Below are 22,581 nucleotides of genomic sequence, written 5' to 3'. Positions count from 1 at the left end.
GGCCACTTAACTGACTGAGCCACCAGGTGCCCCTAAATTATATACATAATTCTTATGTTTATTGGGCACAGATGGTAAGCTTTTGACAGAAATGACTGATACTACATTTATACCAACTTTAATCATTTCTTCCATTCCTTTCATTTTCTATATCAAAAATAATATTGATTCTCTGGTAAATTCCGGTCTCCTGTGGCCCATTTGGTCTCATGGTTTCCTATGAAAGTTAAACAAGAAGACATGTAGGCTGTTAGCACAGTGCTTGGTAGTAACAAGTGCTCAGTTAATGCTATGTTTTTTCTTCTAAATCCCCTTAGTATCGCCCAATCATTTTTCAGCACCATCTTTCACTGGAAGTTTCCTCTGTGCTGGGTACTCCACTGGACACTGGCAGTGGGTGTAATCCCTAGCATTCTTAGCTCAGTCTAGTGGGAAAGACATGTAAATAAATGTATTCCATCAATTCTAAGAGGCACACATTTTCACATCTTAACATCTTAACGTCTCTGAAATTGGGATGCATCTTAGAGTCGATGGTAGATCATTTATGGCCATTTTTTCCCCTAGTGGTACTGAAAGATAATAGTCTTATAATCAGTGGCTTCTTAGATGCAATGATATATAACAGGTTACCTCAGTAAGAAGTCTGCTTTCTTTGTATATGGGAAAATGGACTTTGGGAATCTCAGAAGAAATAACAGATTATCAGGAGCATGTTCTGAAGAGAGATTTAAGCTGATCCTGTGTTCAAATTTGTTACACGTCTTTTGTTCTCTTCAACTACAATCCCTCTCCATGCTGCTGGGTTATTATTAAGGCTCCTGTGTGAGGCCCCTCTTCCTTCTCAGGGGCCTGGCAGGCACCCAATTGCGTGTCTTTACCGTCCTGAAAGAATGTAGGGTCCTAAGATTATGGTCAGTGTAATCCTAGGAATGATAGCAGTAGGATTGGCGTGGGAGCTCAGGTGAAGAGCTCACTGAGGGTAGCTTCTGAACCCCTCACAATCTGGAAGACTTTGCGGGTGGCAGCAAAGTTAGAAAGCGGCATGCAAATGGATGTAAAGGATTCAAACCCTCTTCGTGACTTCCAGTGCTCTAGAATAACGTCCAGACTCCTTAACATGCCCTGTAAGGCCCCTCATGATTTGGCCCCTGCCACCTTGTCCAACCTCATCTTCTTGCGTTCTCTTTCCCTGCTGCCTCTGCTTCAACATGCTAGGCTGACTTCAGTTCTTTGAACGTGCCCAGGTTCTTGTTCAGTGGCTCCTGCTCATGCTTTTACTTTTTTTTTTTTTTTTTTTTTTTTTGCCTTGCCTCTCCCTGTTCCTCTTCCAATCTTTGGTGAACACCTCCTTGTTCCTAACATCCCAGCTGAGAATGCCACTTCCTGAGATGCCTTTTGTGACCCTTCCATCTAATTTCAGGCCCTGTCATTCTGTCGTAGAGCACTCTCTTCTGTCGTAGCTCCTGCCACGGTCACCTTCTACCTTTGCGAGGCATCCATCTCTCCAACCAGATCACGAGCTCCGCACAGACGGGGCCTTTAGCACATCGGTTTGAAAAGATTATCTTGCTTAGGGAAAAATAACCCTCTTCATCTTCTAAGATGACTGAAATATTTCTTCTAAAATACATCTTCTAAAAATATTCCTCTTCTAAGATGACTGAAATGCTCTTGATTCCAGGGGCTCCCTTGTGTCTCCTTTCTTGTTTGTTAACATTGGAGAAGCTTTTAAGGAGTTGGAAGCTTCTCTTCACGGATTTATTTCAAAATTCAACAACCATGGCAAATAAGTTGAATCTAAGTCACACAAATGGATCGTCTGTCCCCCAGTGAGTAATAGTGGTGCCCTGAGTTCTGTTCTTGTTTCAATGGGGTGAAAGAGCTGAATGAGGTGGGGTTCCAGGAACCTAGATGATACATCTGGATTTTCAACATGTTAAGCTTGAGGTACTTAAGAGACATGGGGCAGTAATGTCCAAAAGGCGGGGCGCCTGGGTGGCTCGGTCAGTTGCGCGGCCCACTACAGCTCAGGTCATGATCTCGCGGTCTGTGGGTTTGAGCCCCACATTGGGCTCTGTGCTAACAGCTCAGAGCCTGGAGCCTGCTTCCGATTCTGTGTTTTTCTCTCTGCCCCTTCCCTGCTTGCTCTCTCTTTCTCTCTCAAGATAATAAACATTAAAAAAAATTTTTTTTTAATTAAAAAAAAAACAGAAAAAGAAATGTCCAAAAGGCAGTTGGAATAGAGCCTGGTGCTAGATGTAGTCTAGGAAGTGAAGATTTGAATCGGACTCTCTTACAAAGCAATGATAATTGGAATTAAAGGGTAAATAGACTATGAATGGAGGAGAGTGCAGAGTTAGAAGAAAGAAGATAATATCCTGGAAAACACACTTAAGGGGAAGAAGTTGAAAGAAGGGCCAGAAATTAAGTAGTGAGAAGGCCCTGGTACATTCTACATCTAATAGCACGTTGGGTCCGTAACATGTTGTTCGCATGAGTGGTGAGTAAAGCGCTAGAAAAGACTTTTCTTTTAATACTGCTTTTTGTGATACTGTAAACAAAATAATTCTCAAATTGAAGAGCTGCCCATGATCCGGAGAACATCAGTCTATCTGTTAAGAAAACCCTGAACCTTACCTGTAGTAATAGTGAACTGTTAATTTAAGAAGTTGTTTCTCTGAAGGGTTTGTGCCAAAAAACAGTTGTGAATTTTGAATAGTGAAATATGGTTGGTTTGTAATTCTTTTTTTTATTTTTGACAATTTTTTTTAAGTTTATTTTGTTTAGAGAGAGAGCATGAGCAGGGGAGGGCAGAGAGAGAGAGAGAGAGAAAGAGAGAGATTCAGAAGCAGAGCCCGATGTGGGGCTTAAACCCATGAACCATGAGATCATGACCTGAGATGAAACCAAGAGTCGGACACTTAAGTGATTGAGCCACCCAGGTGCCCCTGTTTCTGTTTCTGTATTTTAAATAATTTTCTAAAAAGAGAGCATGTTGGAATGCAGTAGATATTTGGCCATTTAGCAATATCCATGTGTGAATTGTTGGCTCACCATAGAGCCAATACGATTGGCATGGCCATTTGACCTTTCAGAAATTTCTGGATTGGGGGCTGGCACACTACAGCCACCTGGCCAAGTACTGCCTCGGAGTGGCTCTTATGTGTGTCCTTTGAGCTAAGGTGGTTTTTACTTTTATGAAGAGGTTTTTTTTTTAATTTTTAATTTAATTTTTATTTTAGAGAGAGAGTGCAAGGCAGGGAGAGAGGCAGAGGGAAAGAGAGAATCTTGAGCAGGCTCCAAGCTCAGCATGGAGCCCGATGTGGGGCTTAATCTCATGACTGAGATAGTGACCGGAGCCTAATTCAAGAGTCAGTCACTCAACCGACTGATCCACCCCAGGTGCTCCTATGAAGAGTTATTAAAAAAAAAAAAAAAAAAAAAAAAAAGCCCTAGAAGAATCTTTGATGGAGTCCATAAATGTCCTGCAAAGCCTTCAAATATTTACTATCTGGCCCTTTAGAGAAAAAGTTTGCCAACTCCGTCTTTACTTGGTAAGTTGTAAGTGAAATGAACCAAAAATTCCTTAGGAAAACCTCAAATTGATGATTGTTGTTCCAGAATGTCTTGCATGTCATAAAGCTTTTCTTTTAAATAGTGACTTAGCTGTTGAATTACGAGAACATGTTTTCGTTGGTCAATCAATCAACACTTGACTGATGGATAACTGTGTGACTTGATAGTGTGGTCAGAGGGTGGAGGCTTTCAAGATTGTATGGTATCTTCTAGAATTGATCTGAAAAGTGTTTAAATCTATTCAGATACTGTTGTTGTGTTTACAGTTTATCCCAGCCTCAGGTAAACACTGGCATCCACATGTTAGAGCAAGATATGTAAAGTAAAATAAAACATATATGTGGAATTATTTTCTTTGTTTACATTTTGCTGGCCCTCTGAAGAGCTGTCTCTAGCTTCAAAAGAAAGAAATCCTTGAGTATTAGATTCTGGAGAATTATTTAAATTGCATACATTTTTTTATTTCAATACTGTTTCATATCACCTGCCTTCTGTCTGTATAGTGGGATGTCATTGATCTGTTCTGAGTATAAATTTCCTCAGTTCTCGAGTCCTCCTGATACCATTTTATTAGGATCTGCAAGTTGTGGGAAATAAAAGTTGATTTGAAACCGTTCTGTAATTGGAGATGACTGTTCAGTGATGCCCTGTCTAATCAATTGCTAAATAATTCTCTCTCAAAAGCAGATTTGATATTTACATTTTGATCTTCATAGTCTGTTCCCAGTGTTTGTTGATGGCGTCTGACATCTCCTGCCACTGGATAAATAAAGCCTATTATTTCCTTTTCAACGTTTTAAGCGATTACTCTCATACAAGAGCTGAGAAGCAGAAGGTTAGATATATTATCAAACTATGATCCTGCCTATCCAAAGAAGCTGGGAACCTTGATTAATATGCCTTGTTAACTGATGATTTCAGTTCCATACTGGTAGTGCTAGAATAATTTGTATAAACCAAGCAGTACAGATTCCTTATTTTAGCACTAAGACTTACAAAGGCTTCTTTTAGCAGCCTTTAATTTTGTACTTATGTATGTGACATAGCCTGTGGCTGTGATAGCTACTGTGAATCTCCAGTTGTTTGGGGATGAAAGGAGGAGGCAGCTGGAAACTCGGTAGCTACATCTAGCTGTCTACCTAGAGAAGGCCTTGATTTCAAGTTTATCTAAACAAGCTCGACTAATCCCAACTATCTAGGGGGATCCACTGTCAAAACAAGCAGCGTGGCCCTGAGGCAAACACAGCTATACAGAAATGAAGGCTGGGGCTTCCAATACTCCGATGACTGCATACTGGAGGCTTTTTTTCCCCCCTGAAAGAGGGTAAGAGAGGTAGAATTTGCATAATGCCTTTTCATTGGAAACTTTTGGAAAGCTGACAGACCTCCAGCTTATAGATCTGCAGCCACAATACAGAGTCTATAGGAGAATCCTTGAATGACCTAACCATATTGAAAGAAAATATAAAAGCGTCCAAGTATAGCCAAGTGAGAGAGGGAAAGAGGCTGATGCATTGTCTAACATCTGCTGTACTTCTCGTTAGTTTTGTTCTTTGCTATTCTGTGTGGACTTTGGAGAAGCCTAAGACAGCCTAACACGAATCCTATAATCTTCCTTCTGAATATTTATGTAGTGTGCCAGCTTCTAAGCTGTCCTTTGCGTTTCCCTACTTCCCCCTCATTTTCATGCTCTCAAATGAGGCCAACATTTCAAAAGCTAAATAAATGTTTGTGAATGTTTATAAAAGATTTGCATAAATTTGTCCTTGTCTGACAGAGATCACTTTTTTCTTATGCCAGTTCTGAAAAAAATTTTTTTAAGGTTTTGGTGCTTGTCTGGACAACAAAGTCCTGCATCCCAGAACAATGATTGCTGATTAAGTGGGTATGCAATTGTGACTGAATAGGCTTTCAAGATACTGGGTAAAAAGGCCTATCATCTGAAGGCCGAATCATAGCATTTAGAAAATGTTATCAGAAGTACACATTTAAATCTATTTTTTTGGTACCGTGTCATTAGGTAAGACAAAGAGTGCTTACAAGTTTAAAAGTATAGCTGCCCACCGGTTTTAACAATTCTTCTGTATACATTTTAATAATCAGAACGTTTCAGTAACTCAGAATATCACTGGTCTTTCCTATGGTTGGGCACATTTAAAAATAATTTTTAGACCTGGAGGCACTCTTTGGAAACTGTAAGTCTACCAGTTGTGCGTGTTTAACACGGTTACTGGGGTGGTGATCAGAGGAAATCAGACCCTCCTTCAAGACATCTGAATGCACAATCATACCTTGAGAAAATATAAACTACACGAAATATGTGTTAGGGCTTAATTATAGGACACACACACACACACGCACACACACACAGCCCAGACACTTGTGCCGCCGACGTGTTTTGCTGAATTCATTTATCTTTTAAAATTAGAATAGATTTTGTGGGGTGGCAGGGGATGTTGTGGGTAGAGGTGCTAATTCAGTTCAGAGATATTCAAAGATTGGCAGGAGAGAGAGGTAACAGCCAGTTCTGTTAGTCCTTTGGTTGTATTGGTTTAGAGGCTTAAGTTGTCATTAAGGCACAAACTAGAGCCACTTCTCTGACACAGTTTTTATCACATCTGCTAGGCTTGTGTCCCAAGAGGAGACGTGGAGAGCAGTGAATTCAGCATGGGCCCATTATCGACTGCTTTTTCGTGTGTTGTAAAAGGAGTGAGACCTCAGGGAGGCTTGGAGCCTCCTCCCGTGTAATGTCCAAGTCAGATTTGAAGGACTGGTGGCAGGAAAGCTTTGGCCTTTGGGTGTGAATTCTTAGAAATAGAGGCACAATTAAGTTTAAAAAATTCAAGGACTTTGAGCTTGATAATGAAAGTTTTTTTTTTCTAGACTAATGTGAGCAGAAAAGTTGCCCATCTGTGCACATTTTTGTGTGCATTTAAAATATTTAAAAGCTGACAGCTTTTAATATGCTTACAAAATACTATTTCTATCAGTGCTCTTTTTTTTTTTTTTTTTTTTTTTTAATAGCATCTTCCTGAGGGCCAGTTACTTCTTCAGTGAAATCACGTTTGCACGTTTTACTGTTGGGACCCTATTCCTTTGGTAGGTGTTGACTTGTATTCCCTCCTCGCCCATTTTCCCTATTCTTTCTTCCTTTTAGGTATATTGATAACATAAATGTTCAGATGACAGGACTTAAAATGTTTAAGGAAATGAAACAAGGCAAAATATTTTATAGTAATAATGTTAGGGCCAACCAGTGCCACCAAATGCTAACTGTAAGAGATTCTAACCAAATCATTTGTCCATCTTCTAAGTATTTGAAACAAGTGTCAAGAAGTTTATTGGTGTTTAATACTGACCTTAAAAATATAGCTCTCTCATTTTCACCTCTTTGCTATAAGCTTTTACGTTAATAAAATGAAATGTTAGAACAGAGGATTTTACATAACACTAATTTGGGAACGACTTTAAGTAATTTTTTTGAAGAAAAAGAGGGATAGAAAGAGAAATTTTGTTAGTTTTTTTTTTTTTTTTAAATAAGATCCAGTATTTTACTTTTGGACTTCACTTCCTGAAGCTCTGTACTTAAAAGTAGTTCTAGAAGAGAGGTGGCTCTCCTGCTGTTGTTAGCATTCCACCGATGTACTTACTATCCATGATAATTTAGATATAAAATTTATATGATACATGTTACAGAATATAATGAATTTCTGTACTCTTTTGTAATTTTATCTTTGAATGACAACAGCGAATGTGTATATTAGGTATTGCACAAATTAGCATGATAACATAGGTAGAACTCAAAATTAACATTTATATTTAAAAAAAGAGTAAGGTAGGAGTAAACATTGAAATATACCAAGGAAAGGAAGCAGATTCTGTAGCATTGGAGCAGCACTGTTAGAAATTTGACCTGGCTTTTATGTTTAGGTTGAAAGGCCTTTCTATAAAATCCCTTATGCAAAGATTTTTCTCACTGAATAACATTTTTTTAAAGTTTGGTTGTAAGTATAATATGGATCTTGGACTTAATTTGACACTTACATAGAAAGAAAAAAATTGTATTTCCTCTTTTCATATTTAGAAATTTCTGACCAACATTCTTGAACTTGGTGCTAATTAGGCCTCTAAAAACTTGTTACCATTCTGCTTTACCCTTCTCAGTCGTACGCATTAAAACCTCTGGTAGCTTTTACTTGGAGTCCCTGGTTTTAACCTGAAATGGTTTAAAATAGAAATTTTGTTAGCTTTTTGCGTGTTTGGATTTTGTGTGTGTTCTGTTTTTAACTTTCAACTTGAGTTTTAAGATCATCAATCAAAGGCTTTTCTTTCAAGTCAGTGCCACTCATCTCAATTGCAGGACTTGGACGGTCAGCATTTCCCTCATGCTATTAAAAACAAAAAATTAAACATTGAAATAGAGTATTTTAGGAATTTAAGCTCCACTGATCTTTTCATCACAGTCTACATTTTGAAATGAACAAATAAATTGGATATAAAAAAACTCAGGAAACGTTCTCCCACTCTGTTTCCCTGTCTGTCCCTCCTTAACTCTTTTTGGACAAAGGTAAATTATCGACCGCTGTATGAGCTTTCAGCAAGCTACAAGAGGGGCTGATTATAGCTCTCCGTGTTTTAAAATATACATTCATTTACTCAAGCTGTCTGCTTCCTTTATTTGAATGTTTGCCTGCACACATTTCCTTTTTCCTTTTGAACTATTGAAAATGTGTCTCATCTCCCAGCATTCTATAACCCCAGTGGACATTATAGTCAGCCTGCACTTTTGTCTTTCAGATGGCATTTATTTGTGGGGTGTGTATGTCTGTGTCTGACTGTCGGTGGTTTTCATCTGCTGAATACAACTAATTTTTGTTTATGGGTTTCAGTGAAGCAATGAAAACAAAGTATTGACATCCAAATTGATGGCCGTTGCAGGATCTCGTACATCTCCCCACCCACACCCCAAATTCAGAGTGAACTGGTTAGCCTCATTATTCATAATCTCAGTTGACTGCATCAAATGTAGTCTTCGAAGTTTTGCTTCCAGATAGAATTCTATGATGAATAATATTATAAATTAAAAACTTTACCGTTTTTTTTTTTTTTTTTACATTTATTTATTTTTGAGAGACAGAGACAGAGCATGAGCAGGGGAGGGGCAGAGAGAGAGGGGGAGACACAGAACCCGAAGCAGGCTCCAGGCTCCGAGCTGTCAGCACAGAGCCCAGCACAGGGCTCGAACCCACGAACCATGAGATCATGACCTGAGCCGAAGTCGGACGCTTAACCGACTGAGCCACCCAGGCACCCCGTAAACTTTACCAGGTTTTTAAGAGCACATCTCAGTTTCAGTGAAAATTCAATTTACTTTATCCAGATTGGAGCAAGTCCCCTCGATGGGCCTTCTCACCAGATGAGAATTCACACTGGGGGAAACGAATCCAAAGGAGACTGACGTGAATCTCGAGTTCTTTTCTGATTTCCATTTGCAAGTGAATCCAGTGTTAGGTGTGTTGATTTCGTGTTTGGTTCATACTCTGAGGCTTGGTATCTCCTTGTGGGCAGAGCTTTGTAGCTGTTGTTTCTCTCCTATACTGTGCAATCTGCTGTTTGATATATGCATAACTGAAGGTTTGTGCAACTGTCTGTCCTCCATGCATCTCCCCACCCCCTCTGCTCTGCTTTCCTCCCACATGAAGTATCGTTGATTTCGTTAGGAAGAAAAGCCCTTTTAGAAATCGCCTATTTCATAAATTGTCTGGTGACACAAGGGGTTGAATGCTGCATTCTTGTCTCATTTATTTTGAAAACTTTGCTACTGAACTCACCTTAATCAATGAGCTCGGTGTTGTCTCCAATAAGTTATGTGTTGGATATATTGATTGGGAAGGATTTTAGAAAACCCGTCTGGGGTTTATAATGTCAGCAGTGTTTTGATTATGAAAAGAGTTGGAACCTGGGGACATGGAACCAGGTGGCGAATGTCCTAAAGCCAGCGGTGACATGGTGGACTGGTTCTCTCCTGGGATCTAGTTCATGCCCTGCACTTTAACTGTGGTGACTGGCTACTATAGATGCACTTTTTTTGCTCATTAAAATGTTAAGAAATCAAACTGTACATAAAAAGATTTGTGAAAATATAAACTTGGGAATTGATCTGGAGAGCTGGCACGATTTTCCCCACCCCCTGCCTTAGCAATGAGGTCATTTACATTTCATCAGCCGTACTACATCTTGAAGACCTGATTTATGTGGCAGTAGTTGAGGTTGTACTGAGGCTGGTTGTCTGAAACAGCTTGTGTAGGCGAGAGAAAAAGGGGAGAAAACAGGAAGATTACCATTTACAAAGAAAGTTCCCAGCCAAAGACACAGAGAGGGCAAAAAGGGGTTGCTAACTGCCTAGTGACTTTGGCCAGTAGAGTTACCATTGAAAGACACTCTGCCATAAATATATGCTCAAAATATATTTATATCAGGGTTTTGAAGTCCCCTCTATTAGGGAGTGGTACTTTTCCTATCCAGGTAATTGTGTTTTTTCCTTTGGAAAAGGACGATACGGTAGTTAGATGTGTATATATAGGGAAAAATCAGTATTAAGAAAACTGGTCTATTTCAGCAGTTTTTACGTATAAGATACATTGCTTGTTTCCCCCTTCCCAAACTAAGACGTAGATTTTTCAGTTCTGATTGAGATAATGTGTGAATATGCCTAACACAGAGTAGATGCTCATTTTTGTTTTCTCCTCTGACAGCACACCACTGTCTTGTTTGACTTAAATTGGAATATCAAGCTCTTGTAATATCACAAACATGAAGAAACATATTGTAATGCACAAACATGTGCCTACATTTGCCTATATTCCCTTCCCTCCTCCCCTTCTCCTGCCCTATTGCTTAATTAGACTTATCACTGCTTTCTTGGGTAAAAGGAAAGCTCTTGGGAGGTGGGTTATACCCAGCCCACATTGGGTATTTTGATATTTGTTCTAATATTATCTGACAGACAAGTTCACGGTTGGTTATTACTCTTGACATTAGAAAGTGGTAAGTAGTTTCTATATTGTAGTGAGTAATAAGTTGGGCATATTAGATTCCTTTGACTCTGCTGTAGAGCACAATGCTTCCTCGGAGCCATGGGGGTCCTTTCTTTCAAAAATCTTGAGGCCTTTTGGCAGCTCCACTCCAGCATAGAGTAGAGAAGCACTTCTGCACCTGTCACTTCTGAGGGGAGAGGATAACTGTCTTTGTAGCTGATGTTGGCAGTGAGTGAGCACCGGGTACTGAGTTTTAAAGGATGCTCAGTACATATACTGAAGTCAGGAGATGCTTTGTGGTATCTGGAACTTGATGGGAAAGGAATTTGTAAGGATTTCTTTTTTGCATGTAAATCATAAGAGTTTTGTATTCGTGGGTTAGAGTATGTTTTAGAATTAAGACTGCAGATGTTGAATGTTTTCTGTGACCGTTTTCCCAATATTTGCCTGATACTGACATTATGCACTAAGAAATGGCTCATTTTTTCTGATTCTCAATTAGCTTTTGCAATTCATTTAAACATGACTGGTTTTAAAACAATACGTATGGACTTCTGAATGCCACATTATGGAATTAACTGATGTGTCAGTGATGCCTCATAGAACATGCTGAAGTATTCTTATCCACTCTTTTTCATTTTTTAGTTTCCTCTGCCTTCACTCTTTCATGACATGCCTTAACAGTACTGCGATATACACAGTAGCAGTCCAAGATGATGTTAAAAAATAGGATATGCTCAATTGAATTATGTAGGCGGAACATGCCTGGCAGAGCAAGTCAGTGTGCTTTCTGCTTCATTGAGTGGGTTATTAGATTGATGTGGTTTATTTCTTGAATGATAGAACTGGTTTTAAAAATAAATGAAGCGAGAAGCATCAATTCAGTTAGCATTGATAATTCATTATTATTGGTTAGAAAAGTGCTACATTTGTAAACTGATCTATAATTTATCACTTGGATTAGGATTTGCAATGGGCAGGTTTGTTTTAATTTGAACCAGCTTCTCAATGGGCGAACAATGTGTTCTTCATTTTGTCTTGAGGTTGGGATTTTAAATAGTTAAAGAGCAAATCAAATGCATGAGAGGAATACTTTTTTAAAATTTATAACGTTGGTCTGTGAACTTATGATAAGCACCAACTGTGGGCTGTCCAAGTCTGCAGTTAAATTAAGCTAGAGAAAATTTTATGAAGGAAGTAATAATTAATTACTTGTATATGTGTTTAGCTATGTGTATATATGCCATATATGTGGAAATGTGTCTCTTGGGAAAAGACACACACACACACACACACACACACACGCACGCACGCACGCACACACACACACACACATAGTGTATTGTGTCTTATGTAGTGGTGGTCTTAATGTCAGAAGCCTCTCCTTTATGAATCTTCACAATGTTGCTCTGCTTTTTATTCCCTTTTTGTACACTTCCCTTAAATGTTATGTTTGGTTTTATGTACACGTTTGTAAAAAGGTATCTAATCTGGTAGTTTGCTTCGGATTTTCACAAATTACAAGCAGGTAAGTGTGCCCAACTATAATGACATTTAACTGAAAATAGTGCATACTTAAAATTGCTGGTGTTGTGATTACAAAATAAATCTATGCCAGAGACGGCAGCTTCTTTATAAAGTAAGTAAAGGAAGTTTTAAACTCTAAAAAATGTAGTTGACAATGTTCAGGGACAATTACCGTCAAGTTGGCTTTCTCTTCTGCTTGCGATTTGGCCTATTGATGTAGGGAAGCGTTGTCTAATCCCGGCCCCCTCTGTTCCTAGGTAACAGGCAAAAACGGTGCCAGCAACAGCGGCCCTGCCAGGCCAAACCCATGTGGCTCGGTGTTATTCACTCTGATCCATATGGTCAGGCTGGAGATGGTCCCTGGAGGGGTGTTAACACTCAGCAACCCAACCGCCTCCCTCCCTTCAGAGCTTTCCTGCACGGCTCCTGCTGCTCGCCCATGTGTGATTCTTGATTAATTTTTCATTTTTAATGAAGTTTGATCATGTTTATTATTTCTCATGATTGACTGCCTGTACTCCTCCCATGTAATTGATAAAGCCCATATTTCTTCATCTGTCTCCTCTTTCTTTAGGGTAAAGTTGCTAGATTGTGTGCCGTGGTTAATGCTAGATTTATTGGTCCCATTAGATGTATAAATTATCTCTCTTTCTCTCCACAGGAAGTTCTACAGACTTTGACCAAGTTTTGTTTCCCCTTCTATGTGGACAGGTAGTGTCAGATTTTCAAACTTTACTAGAAAAAAAAGTGTCAATAAACCTGCTATGGAAAATAAAAACCACACCATTCTTAACATTCTGTCTGTTTAACCAAGATTTAAAACATCTATGTTTGAAGGAGAGTTGCAATATTCTCCTTTCCTGGGGATTTTATTGACACTATCAAAAAGTTTAAAGCTTAGAGCTTTGCATTGGTCAGTCTGTGAGATGTTTTTCACACGGCATTAAATTTTTGATTTTGGTTATCAGTCTCAAACCATGATTAAGAATGGTTGGTATTTATTCCAATGCTATTTAATTTTACTTAAATATGAATATATTTAACTTAAGCAAGCAATGTTGCATTATTCCATGGCCTTACGAATATTATATAGACTTTGTTTTTCTTTGATTCAACTTAAAATTTAAATGATCACAGGCCTATCTTGTTTAAAGGTGTTTAGCTATTTAAAAGACATGTTGTTAAATAGCATCTTGCGTTTTAGGTGGCTAAGAATGGCATCTATGGGCATATAAGCATTTTCTGTAGCTTTCTAGACTAAAAACATACAAAACTATCTGAATATTACCTTAGATTTTGCGTTCTGGTAAGCTGTTGGAAAGGTATCGATATAAGAACTCCAAGATAATTAAAATAGTCCGAGGGTTAAGAAAAAAAAAAAAACATTAGTTAATGCTAACAATTTTGGAAGAACTTTTTTTTTAACTGTATAAAAACTATACTTGACTAACAATATTAATAAAGTGTCGAAGCAGTCTTCTTAATCTTATTTTCAAGAAATGTCTCCTGTGTGTTTCATTACAGTTTAAGCATTATTTTTGCAACCTACATTGTGCCTTAAAAAGCCCACTTTTAGTGACAGGGCTTTTAGAAAATATCATTATAAGTAATAGCTGCCATAATGTGTTCTAAGGAAACTATACAATGGCCCATCTTCAGGAAGGTTCTGTCTTGTATTTTAGTGTGCCCAAACCAGGCAGGTCTGAAGGGTTTTGGTGGTTTAGAGAGCACGTGGGGAGTGTGCTGTTTGGTCTTCTCTACACTTGGTAGGAGGGGCGTTCCGCTTTGTTTGGCAGCAACCTGAAAATGGTGTGAGATGAGAATTGGTAGCCAAAGGAGTTTAAAAGAGTATTAAAAGGAAAAAGAGTACTAAAAAGCAGCACTGGAATGTTGCCAACTACTTATAATCACTATTTTCCCTGGTTCTAACATGTTATTTTTAAGCCAATCAGCCATTGTAGTATTTCCAGACTTGGGCCTTTTTAAATCCTGGTACCCATGTTGTTTTAGCAGTGGATTCATGCTCAAAACAGAATAGCCTTAGTTTTAAGAGGGTCAGTCTTTGTAATGAGAGTCCTCTTGTCTCTTCTTTATCCTGTTCCTTCTTAAAATAGCAAGGAGGTAGGGTTTTCTTGAGAGACATTTAATGCAAACTTCACATTTATATGTATGAATTAGCGATGCATGAAATTTCCTCCAGTCGCCTATAAAATGTATTACAAATTATGGCAAGGGCATATTTATAAATTAATAAAGCTGAGATGTTTTTAAGTTTTTTTTTATTTTGTTTTTTAAGTTTTTAAAGTTTTTTTTTTTTTTTTTTTGAAGTAATCTCTACACCCAACATGGGGCTTGAACTCACGACCCTGAGATCAAGAGTTGCACGCTTTGGTGACTGAACCAGCCAGGCCTGGAGCCCTAAAGCTGAAATGTTTTAAAATGTGGTTAGGAATCTAACAAAGAAAATGAGAGAGCACGTTTTTACATGACTTCTTGTAGTGGTGATCAGTTTGGGAGAGGTATTCCTTAACTGACTTTAAAATCGAACTTTGGAAGAAATGCACAATGTGATTAGATCCAGCCTAGTTCGCCCCTCTTTTCCTCTCATGGCAACCACACCCCTCTACTTACCTACCTGTCTGGGTGATTACATTCTTGAAAGAAAGCAGAGTCTTTAAATAGTTCTAAAGGTTTTTTGTTTTGGTCACCAAATCCCCTGATACCTTTTTTTCTGTTGTTAGAAAATTTTTTTCTTCTAAAATGCTTCTCTTTAGATCACTCTTCCCTAATCAGGTTTCTCATATTTTTAAACAGAATGATTTGGGACAGACATGTCCCTTTATGGATCTGCTTTAACCCTTGCCTTGTATAATGGATCTTCTTTTTTTAATGTTTGTAAATTTATTTTGAGAGAGAGAGAGAGAGAGAAAAAGCATGAGTGGGGGAGGGGCAGAGAGAGGGAAAGAAATTATCCCAAGTAGGCTCCACACTGTCAGCCCAGAGCCCAATGCAGGCTCAGTCTCATGAACTGTTAGATCATGGCCTGAGCTAAAATGAAGAGTTGGACGTTCAGTCGACTGAGCCACCCACGTGCCCCTATGATGGTTCTTTCTTACATTTCGTTATGTTCCACAGCCTGTAAGTGTTGATAACTTTTATTGATAAAAAAAAAACCCACCTCACTTTATTTTGGGGACTGTATTTTTTTCTCTTTCCCCACTTGTAACCTTTGCATACTTTAATGCCGAAGAGATAATAATGATGGAGTTTACTTACAATAAACACAAAGGTTTTAATGTTACTATTTTTTTTTTATTACTTTGCAGTTGGCCCTGTCGAATGGATATGCCCAGATTCTGAGGCCCACAACCCCCCACCCCCAATGTATTTATGATATCGTTTGCTTTAGAAAATATGTCAGCATGAGAGATGAGTAATGCCCTAGGTGATTACGTTCAAAAAGAAAGCTTCCTAATCTTTTTAGTATTTGTACTTTTCTACCCCAAGGAACAGTAATACAACTTTCCGACACTTCTAGTCTATATCAAGAGTGGGATTTTCACAGTCATCATCAAATCACCCGTTAACATTGACATCTTACTGTCTCTTGTGTTGTTTTAAGATTTTTCTTTCTGAAACTAGGACTTATGAAAAAAATAATGCCAGTGGCTCTTCAAAAGAAAGTGCTTTCTCATGTGTTACCTCACTTTATCCTCCTATCCTAAGAGATGAGAACGGGTGCTATTATCCTCATTTGAACAAACTCTAAGCTGCAGAGAAGTTAGGATTTGCCCACAGCCCCCTTAGGCTGCTGGCACAACGTAGATGTCCATCTCCCATATGAATACATTTTTCTAGAACATTGTTGTGGGAGCATCAGTCACCAAACAGAGCAGAAAGGAAGGAAATTTGTAGTTGAGCCCTTAATTGACTCTAGTCAGCGTGCTGGACACGTCCACATGGTACTTCATTTGTTTCTTCTAAAAGATGGATGATGGTGGTATCTCTTTTACAAAAGAGCAAAGGAAGTTTCCAAATGTGTAGCCCTCTGTCGGGCGGCACGGAAATGGTATTGGACTTGGGGTCCCGCCCACCATGTGTTTCTGAGTGTAGTTCAGGAAGTATTACAAGCACGCATTAAAGAGTATCTCTCCAAATGGACAGTGAGGTTAGAGAAGACTGAGATGGTCAGAGAAAACTTCTCACGGTGGGGGAGACGTGGGTTGAGTCTGCAAGGACAGTAAGAAGGGGGTAAGTGGAAGGGAGAGCCTCCCTCCCCATCTGTGCTGAAGAGCAAAGCAGAGGAGAAACCACGAGTGAGCCTAGAGCTTGCTCAGCCAGAGCAGATGGAGCCTGTTGGGGAGAGGGTGACGTGTACCGTGATAGCTTGGGCTCTGGCTACAGGAGGCCTTGAAAGTGTGTGGGAGCAAGATGAAATTCATCTGGTTCAGACGTCCCATTTTACAGAAGGGAAACCAGGATTTGTAGAGGTGAAATGATTTGCTTATGGTCACAACGAAGTAATCACAGCTGGGAAAGAAACACATACTCTTACTCCTAGTGCAGAGTTATTTCCACCCTATGCTGTACTTGAGGCTCTTGGTGGAAAGGAGTCTTGACGTGACCTGTTGAATGGCTCAGTCGGTTAAACGTTGGGCTTCGGCTCAGGTCATGATCTTGCGGTTCGTGAGTTCGAGCCCCATGTCAGGCTCTGTGCTGACAGCTCAGAGCCTGGAGCCTGTTTCGGATTCTGTGTCTCCCCCTCTCTCTTTCTCTCTCACAAATAAACATTAAAAAAATTTTTTTTAAAAAAAGGGAAGAAAAAAGCTTTATGTGCCATTTCATACCGTGGTGCTACTTGCTTGCCCTTGGTAGCTGGCAACCTGCTTCAATCGGAGCACTCAGGAGACTCGCTGGAGGATAGAAAAGCTCTTCCTTCTTCCAGGTTTGTGCTTCTCCTCTTTCAGAACCCAGCAAGTCAGCTACTGTTCGATTGCCCTATAAATCATCCTGTACCCCAGTACACACAGATGACATGAGCAAGGATGAAATGACATGATCTTTTAAGGGTCAAGGGAAGGTGCAGTTTGTTGGTTTAGGATGTAACCAGGGATGCAGATGGGATTCACACGCTGTTTGCTGTTTTGTTATGTATCTGTTATGTGCCAGGCAGTGTGCTGTGTTCTCCTGCACTAAAGGTTTACACATTTGACAGCTTACCATCACCATAATGCCAAATATGAGGAAACGGGCTCAGAGAGCTTCAAAACCTTGCCTGAGGTCCCACTCCTAGTAAGTGGTAGAGCAGCTCTCAGAACCCACATTTATCTGACTTCCAGTTCCACCTTATTTTCTATATCACCACCTCCATTAGATCCATCACACCAGAAATAAAGTAACCAGGGGCACCTGGGTGGCTCAGTCGGGTAAGTGTCTGCCTCTTGGTTTTGGCTCAGGTCACAATCTTACAGTTTGTGGATTCGGGCTCCGCATCAGACTCTCTGCTGACAGCACAGAGCCTGCTTGGGATACTGTCTCCCTCTTTTCTGCCCCTCCCCTGTGTGCACGCGTGCACGCGTGCACGCGTCCTCTCTGTCTCTCAAAATAAACATTACAAAAATTAAAAGAAATAAAGAAATACCAAAACAAAAAAAAAATCAAAGTTTCTTTCAAAGCAATGTATATTTGTTGTAGAAAAGCAGAAAATTCTAATAACGGAAGAGAACGAAACCTAAGGCAGAAAATGAAACTAATGTGCATGATTAGTGTGTCAGTCTCTGCCTGCCCAGACCTGCGTCTATACATTCATCATATTCTGCTTTGTGAAACCGGATTCGTTTGGCCCACTTTCATCCCTGTCTGTCTTTGGTTTTGTCCCATGACTTTTCTTACCAAGGTCATCTGCAACCTCTGTTTTGCTCCTCGCGCCTTTGGTCACTGTCCACGGCATTTGACAACAGTGAAGCAGCGGGGCTTTAGTGGGCAGATCATTGGGGGTAGCAACCTGGAGGACCTAGGTTTTATTTTTTGTTCTGCCACTGACTTGGTCCCTGATGTGTGGCAAGTGACGTTTCCCCTAAGGGCCTTAGTTTTCTTCATGGGTAAAATGAGGGGACTGGATTAGATCTCTCCTGTTCCTTCTGGTTTTGATACTGTTTTGATTTGCCAGTTTAGGATTCAGTTTTGCTTTGTCAGGTTCATGTAGGCGAAGGAGTGGAGAGATCTCTCTAAATCATCTGGTGAGTTTCTCAAGCAGATAGGTATTGCCCTGTATCTGGCAGTGTGTAACCTACTCTAGGTCCCCAGACATTTTGGGTCAATGCCATTCTTGCCACTTGGATCTTTGAGCTTGGAATGTGAGAAACTTGAGTCTTAGGCAGATGAAAGGTTTATGGAAGGAAGCTTTGAGGCTCATGTAACTTAAGGTTGAGATGTGGTAGTATGATAAAACTTGATCCCTGCCCGATGTCCTGTATGCACAGAAGGAAAGGAAAAGCAGCACTAGGGGGGCCCTGCAGTGGTGCTTGACAGGTAATTGTTAGTGAGCCATATTAAATTGAGGATGACAGAACGTTAGGTTCCATGTCTCAAATTTTATAATTTCATAACGATTATTTTCACTTTGTATCTATATGCTAGTTACTTTGCATACATTGTTTCTACTCCCCAAAACCACTCTGCAAAGTATTTTCATTTTGTAGGTGAGGGTCAGAGAGGTATAAACTTGCCTGCCCTCCCAGAGCTAATGACCAGCATATCTGGGATTCGAATCCAAAGGCCTGTTTCTTCCCGCTCCTGCGTCATGAATCTCTGCCTCTGTTGAATCATCAAGAGCAGCTTAAAAACCAGTTCTGCTATTTCTCTATCCTCTTGTTCCCGTTCATTGTCCTTCTTGGAAGAGTTAGCTACACACTCCAGCTTACCCCTCAGCCCTCTTCAGTCTTTCTTCTGCCTCTGTCATTCACCTCGAGCTTTTCTTATCAAGGACATCTGCAGCCTGTATATCACTCACTTCAATTTTTCTGTCCCATCTTGATTCATGGGTACAGTTGACCATTCCTTCCTGCCTGTTCTCCACTTTTCCTTTGATGGTCTTTTATCTATGGGTAATCTCGTCCTGATCCTCTTTTGTTCTCTGAATGCTCTCGCTAAGTGACCTTGTATTTTACTGTGACATTAAATACATCTGGGTGTAGACAACATCAATTTATAGCTCCAACCCAAACCTTCCCTCTGATTTCCTAGGTAGTATGTTCAACCACGTACTTGACATTTCTATCTCAGGGTTTCTCAGACTTACCATATCCTGAATGGAACTCTTAGCTCTCCCCCCAAACTGGCGTTTTGTATCATGAAAGAGTAATTTGCTGTCTTTTTACTCTCCGTACATCTGCAAGCCTGTCATTACGCACGCCAGCTGACTGTAATTTGGAACTCTCCACCCGGACCCCACCTTCGCTCTTCCCACCGTGAGTTAAGCCTCTACCTTGTCTCACCTGGACTAGTCCAGTAGCCTCCTGATTATTTCTCTGCCTCTACTTCTGCCTTCTCCTAAACTATTCTCCACATAACATTTACAATTGGATTAGACTGTTATTCCCTTGATGAAAACCTGTCAGTGGCTTTCCATCACCTTTACAAAAAAAAAAAAAAAAAAAAAAAAATCCCAAATTTTTACCATGACCGACGCGGCTTTCTGTATGATCTGGCTTTTGCTTTTATCTAGCAACTTCCTATCATGCCACTTTCCCTTTAGCTCCTGTATCTTAGCTGCACTGGTGTCCTTTGAGATCCTTGAACATGCCTAGCTCTTTCCCACCTGAGAATCTTTGCGCTGCTCATTCCTCTGCCTGAAACACCCAGTCCCCTGTTTCTGAAGTCGTTGCTCCGGCTCGTCCTTTGTCATCTTTGAGAAGCTGTCTCTAACCTCCTTGTCTGAATAGGGCTTTGCCTTTTCTTGCATTTTCTTCCCTCCTTGTTCTTACTTTGGTTTCATAAAACACTGGTACAAGCTGTATGCTTTGTGGTACACTTGTTTATTCCTTTCCAGCTAGCTGGGAATCTCTGTAGCAGGACAGATGGTGAGCACTTTTTACGGGATAGCAGTCTAGTAGTTGCTCATGTAAGATGGACAGCTAAACTGAAAGTGAGATAATACGGAAAATCCCCTCTCTCCCTGGAAGGTTGAAATCATCCTGTCTGTTGACATGCTTCCTGTCATTTATACACTGAACCTGTAAATAACTTCGAGATTAAGCAAATGCTGCTGGAGGAGCCTTGAATGGTTCACAGGCATTTCCAAGTCAGCCTGAATGTTAACATCTGGTTTGAATATTTGTTGCTTTTCTCCCTTGTTTTCCATATTCATCTAGGCTTGGGAAGTGCAGTGAAGGGTGGTGTTGGCCCTGGTCTCCTGGGCTTATTTCTGGAAATACTCAAATTTGGTTTCCCTTGCTCAGTGGGCAGTGGGTCTGTTTGAGAAGACAACTATCTGGATCCCTCACATACCTGAGTTCCTTCAGTGGAGTTGAACGCTGGAGGTGAGGGAAGGGTTTCATCGTGTTTAGTGGAGGCTGGCAGGATGGAGAGGGCTTTGAAGCAGAATGGGGCTTGGAATTTCGTTTTAGTCCTGATACCTTGAGAAAACAAAACCAACAAAACAAAAAGACCATGTGCCTCAGTTTTCCCATCTTATAAAGCAAGAGACTCGAGCCAGATGGTTTCTGCAGTTCCTCCCCGTTTTAATCATTGTGAAATCTCTGATCCCTGGTAAAAAGTTCTGGATTCTGATACTGGAGGTAGACACAAACCCTGCAGCATCTAACGAAGTAGACCCTTTCCCCAAAGTCATTTTTATGGAGAAAGAGTGAACACTCTCCCAGAGTACAGCAGCAAGCGGAGAGGGAATGACAAGATTCCTCAGAGATTGAGAACCCTTCAACTTAACCTCTGAGCACCCTTGCCTAACTTTTAGTTTATTGCAGATGGTCCAAGGAGAAGAGATTTGATTGCTGCTTTAGGACCCCTTTTGCTTGTTTGTTTAAGTGGCTTGTACTTTATTAGTGTTTAAACTTTTTTTTTTTATCTTTTTTATTTTTGAGAGAGAGTACGCACGATTGGGGGAGGGGCGGAGAGAGGGAGACACAGAATCCGAAGCAGAATCTGAGCTATGAGCACAGAGCCTGATGAAGGGCTCAAACCCACAAACCACGATAGCGTGACCTGAGCTGAAGCTGGATGCCTAACTGAATGAGCTACTACTACCCAGGCGCCCCTACCCTGTTAGGATTTAAAAACGGTGAATCAACTGAGAATAACAAACGTTGTCTCCTAAGCTGTGTCCCTTTACTCGTTTACATTACTGTAAGCATGAGCAGCTCCCTTGGTCTCCCAAAGGACTGTCCTTTACTGAAAAGATGCAACTGAGAAGAGAGAAAGGCAGGCTTCCTTTCTCCACTTGTAAGGATTACAAAAATGAGTCCGTCAGGAAGATGCTGAGCAAATGCATGATTTTAATATGAATTTTTGTTTTCCTTCCGACAGTAACTTGACAGCTTGAGTCTCTCTTATTAATTGTTTTTATTATGGACTGGCCTTTATGGTAAATGCTTACCTCACTTATTCCCAAAACCTCCTTTGGGTTGAGCAGTGGTCTCTCATTGTTATTCCAGGTAAAGAACTGAGGTGCTTAGAGGTTAAGTAACTTGCTAAATGAAGGCCCCGTTAGCAAGTGATTGAGTTGGGATTTGAACCAAGTAAATGAGTAATGAATCTTTCTTTGAGCCTAGGATGTCGCTAAAAGCATTTTCAGCATTTTTAATGGTGGTGAAAAGATAAATAGGGAAATTAATGACACTCACTTCACAAACCAAGTTGTGTTCATTCTGTGTCCTTTTCCTAAGGATCCCGGGTGTTTTTTTTCATTCAGTCCTATCAATACCCTTTCCTTCTCAGATGCCTACAAACATTCTAGAAGTGAAATCACACCCTGAGTTAAAATAATGAACAGTCATATTTTATATGATCACATAATAGTATGTCACAAAAGCATGACCTTATTTGTAATTTAGAAATCATTGTGACCTGTTGCTTTAAATATTTTAATAATTCAAGTTTTTTCTCTTCCCCCCAGTGAGGCCCACTTTCTCCCCAATCACTTTAATTATGTGAGCTAGAATCCTGCTCACACATCTTCAGTTCTCAACCTTGTTAAATTAATCATATAATCCCCCTTTAAAACATAGTATTAAATCACCATAGTAACACAGTATCCAAGCTTTATTGATAAAACATAACAGCCATAGGAAGGTAGAGTTTGGTGTCCCCTGGACAGCTCTATAACTTTTATAGAAATGTGTTCCTTCTCCTGGCTTGTGTAAGGTGGAGGGGTAGCATTACTTACACCTGTTTTATTACACGTTGCTTTTAAATTGCCACC

The 22,581-nt window shown here is 40.0% G+C and overlaps 1 protein-coding gene across 7 annotated transcripts in view; it reads left to right on the top strand.

Moving 5' to 3' along the window:
• The window catches only part of DENND1A (DENN domain containing 1A), a 512,100-nt gene that overhangs the window by 142,291 nt on the left and 347,228 nt on the right, over nucleotides 1-22,581 (top strand). For 6 of the 7 annotated variants that reach the window (XM_030294533.1, XM_032595666.2, XM_032595664.2 and 3 more), the window contains exon 4: nucleotides 12,805-12,854. The exons of the other annotated variant lie outside the window; for it this stretch is intronic. In XM_030294533.1, the coding sequence (XP_030150393.1) occupies nucleotides 12,805-12,854 (50 nt within the window). The remainder of the gene's footprint in view (nucleotides 1-12,804; nucleotides 12,855-22,581) is intronic. 7 annotated transcript variants of the gene reach the window in all.

Source organism: Lynx canadensis, chromosome D4 (assembly GCF_007474595.2).
Source record: "Lynx canadensis isolate LIC74 chromosome D4, mLynCan4.pri.v2, whole genome shotgun sequence".
In the NCBI taxonomy this organism is placed as follows: domain Eukaryota; kingdom Metazoa; phylum Chordata; class Mammalia; order Carnivora; family Felidae; genus Lynx; species Lynx canadensis.
Note: the sequence above shows the minus strand (reverse complement) of the source record. Positions and strands in the feature narration are given on the sequence as shown.